This window comes from Mchenga conophoros, linkage group LG3 (assembly GCF_057382185.1).
Source record: "Mchenga conophoros isolate Kocher_MC1m ecotype Shallow Benthic linkage group LG3, M_conophoros_male_GT1.1, whole genome shotgun sequence".
NCBI lineage: Eukaryota > Metazoa > Chordata > Actinopteri > Cichliformes > Cichlidae > Mchenga > Mchenga conophoros.
This window is the reverse complement of record NC_140528.1, coordinates 33,145,098-33,147,903: the sequence shown is the minus strand read 5'-3', so window position 1 is coordinate 33,147,903 and position 2,806 is coordinate 33,145,098. Positions and strand designations below refer to the sequence as shown.

Genomic DNA, 2,806 nt, shown 5'->3' with positions numbered 1-2,806 from the left:
AGTTTTCAGTGAACAAAACTCCTCACAGAGCCAAAATAAGCAGTTTGTATCCAACATAACTCAGCTGGACTCTGATGCTCCGTATAACAGCCACACATGAGTCTGGATTCACTCAAAGCATTGAACAAACTTTATTGGAAATGAAGCTTTTGGACATTTGTTCTCTGATATTTGCTCTTCAGCTCGAGTCTCCATCAGTGGGAACATTTCCTGATTCAACTTTTCTTCTGTTCAAATCAAACTCCATGAGAATCAAAGTGTGAATCAGAGTCCTGATGATCAGATTCTATAGAAACATGGAGACTGTAGAGGATTTACACTCAATATGTTCATTTGTTCCCTTCAAGAAAAATCAATCATTCATCCAATAAAATCAGTCGTTGATCAGTTTGATTGACAGGACAGATGATCAGAGGTGCAGAGTTTTTACCTCCATCATTGAAACAGGGACCGAAGTATGGGTGGAGTTTGTGAGTGAAGGAGCAGCCAGTAAAGGAGTAGATCAGAGCTGCAGCACCTACATCATAAAAGGAGACCAGACCCTCCTCATAATCCACAAACACCCCCACCTTCTCAGGACCAGGATGAAGACAGAGACGAACTGAAGGACCAGCATTAGCTTCGTACTCATTTCCATTTCTCAGCACTACAGTCCAGAAACCATCCTGAGGTCTCACTGTGATTCCTCCCTTCCTGTTGATCGACTCTGTGGCCACTCCTAAAATCCATTTAGTTTTTCCTTTAACCTGAACCTCAAAGTAAAATCTGCCTGAAGAGAAACTCTGCTCTCCTAAAACACAAACACACAGAGAAAATCTCTCTGGGTTGTCTGGAAGATTCTTCCTCACATCACTATGATAAACTTGTTTTCCATCATCAGACAGGATGAGTTTAGGATGAGCTGTATCAGGATCCAGAGTCACATCCACCTCATGCTGCTGCACCCTCTGCAGCTCTGCAGCCTCTAACAGCTTCTTCTTCATGGGTTTCCAGACTGTCTCCTCCAGCTGAGCCACAGCTCTCCCCACAGTCCCCTCATATGATGGTGGATGAACTCTGACCTCTGTCCAGTCCTTGCTGGGTGGAGCAGCTTTCAGGGAGGAGAAGCTTTGGAGGAGGTGGAGGTGGTCTTCAGAGCGTGAGAGCTGCTCCACCTCAGAGCTTCTCTCCATCAGCTCAGAGATTTCCTGTTCCAGATCTTTGATGAGACCTTCAGCCTGTTTCTCTGTAGCTTCCTGTTTGTCTTCGATCTCCTTCATGAGCTCCTTCAGGCGTCTCTCAACAGACTCCATCAGAGCCGTGAGGACCTGAACACCTTCTGCTTTCTGTCTGTCTGCAGCATCTTTACTCATCTTCACCGACTCTGTGATCTCCTGAATCTTCAGTCGTCTCTTCTGGATCATCTGCTGAATCTCAGCCTCTGTCTTCTCCAGCTCTGCCTTCTTTCCTTCATATTCTTCTCTCAGAGGAACAAACTCGTGGTTCTTGTGGTCTAAAACAGAGCAGAGCATGCAGACACATGTCTGGTCGGTCTTACAGAACAGCTGCAGGAGGTTATCGTGCTTCGTGCACATCCTGCCTTCCAGGTTCTCCACAGCATCAACCAGCTGATGTCTTTTCAGACCTTTCACTGTCAGATGAGGCTCCAGGTGAGTCTGACAGTAGGAGGTCTGACACACCAGGCAGGACTTCAGGGCCTTCAGTCTGGTTCCAGTGCAGACGTCACAGGGAACTTCTCCTGGTTTGGCAGCTTGTTGCTCTGAGCTGCTGCTGCTGGCTTTCTGCTGAGCTTCACGTCTGAACTGAGCAACCATCTCAGAGAACAAAGTGTTGATCTTTAGCTGAGGTCGAGTGTAGAAAGTCTCTTTACACATGGGACACTGACAGCTCTGACTCATGTCCCAGTGCTGACTGATGCAGGTTTTGCAGAAGTTGTGTCCACATGGTGTAGAGACTGGATCAGTGAACACATCCAGACAGATGGAGCACAGAAACTGATCTTCAGATCGCAGATTGCTGGCAGCAGACATGTCTGCACTCTGAGGGAGAAAGAAAAGAAACATTTGATTCAAGATTCACTTTAAATTTCATTTTACAAAGAGAGAAACAAGCGTCAGTAGTCTGAGGAGCTTGGAGAGAAAAGCGTCTGGACTTCTTTAAGTTTCTTTTCATCACAGAAGCTTCTTCACCTCATCCTCAACACGGACCAAGGAATGAATACTGCACTTTTGGAAGAACTCCCTCCCCTGCAACCTCTTATCGTCAAAGGGACGGAGGTGGAGAGGGCAAACAGCCACAGATTCCTGGGACTGCAGGTTACATCAGACCTGAGTTGGACTCTCAACACTACAGCAACTGTGAAAAAAGCCCAACAAAGGCTTTATTTCATTCGGCTGCTCAGGAAAGCTGGCATGAACCACCACCCTCTCACCCAGGCCTGCAGAGGACTGATAGACAGCATCCTCACCGCAGGCATCACTGTCTGGTATGGAAACACTACACAGACAGAGAGGAAGGCTCTGCAGAGTCAGAAAGTCTGCAGAGAGGATTATGGGAACAACACTTGCATCCATGGACCTGCACATACAAAGCTGCACATACAATCTCAGACACAACAGAGCGGACAGCAGCATCACACACAGAACACGATTCTTCAACAGCTTCTTCCCCACAACTGTCAGACTGACGGCAAACAAAAACACACTGAACACTTAAAATAACACAGCACTACTTAACCTCACTTTGAATGTATCATCGGTTCACTGACCATCGGGCAATACACTCACAACAGACTTGTGAAACAGAT

General features: G+C 46.7%; 1 protein-coding gene across 1 annotated transcript; it reads right to left on the bottom strand.

The window, feature by feature from the left end:
- Window positions 1-344: 344 nt before the first annotated feature.
- Window positions 345-2,030, bottom strand: LOC146578247 (E3 ubiquitin-protein ligase TRIM21-like). Its single transcript, XM_085268555.1, has one exon. It carries the CDS (start codon window positions 2,028-2,030, stop codon window positions 357-359), a length of 1,674 nt encoding a protein of 557 aa, XP_085124681.1. The 3' UTR covers window positions 345-356.
- Between the last annotated feature and the right edge of the window lie 776 nt (window positions 2,031-2,806).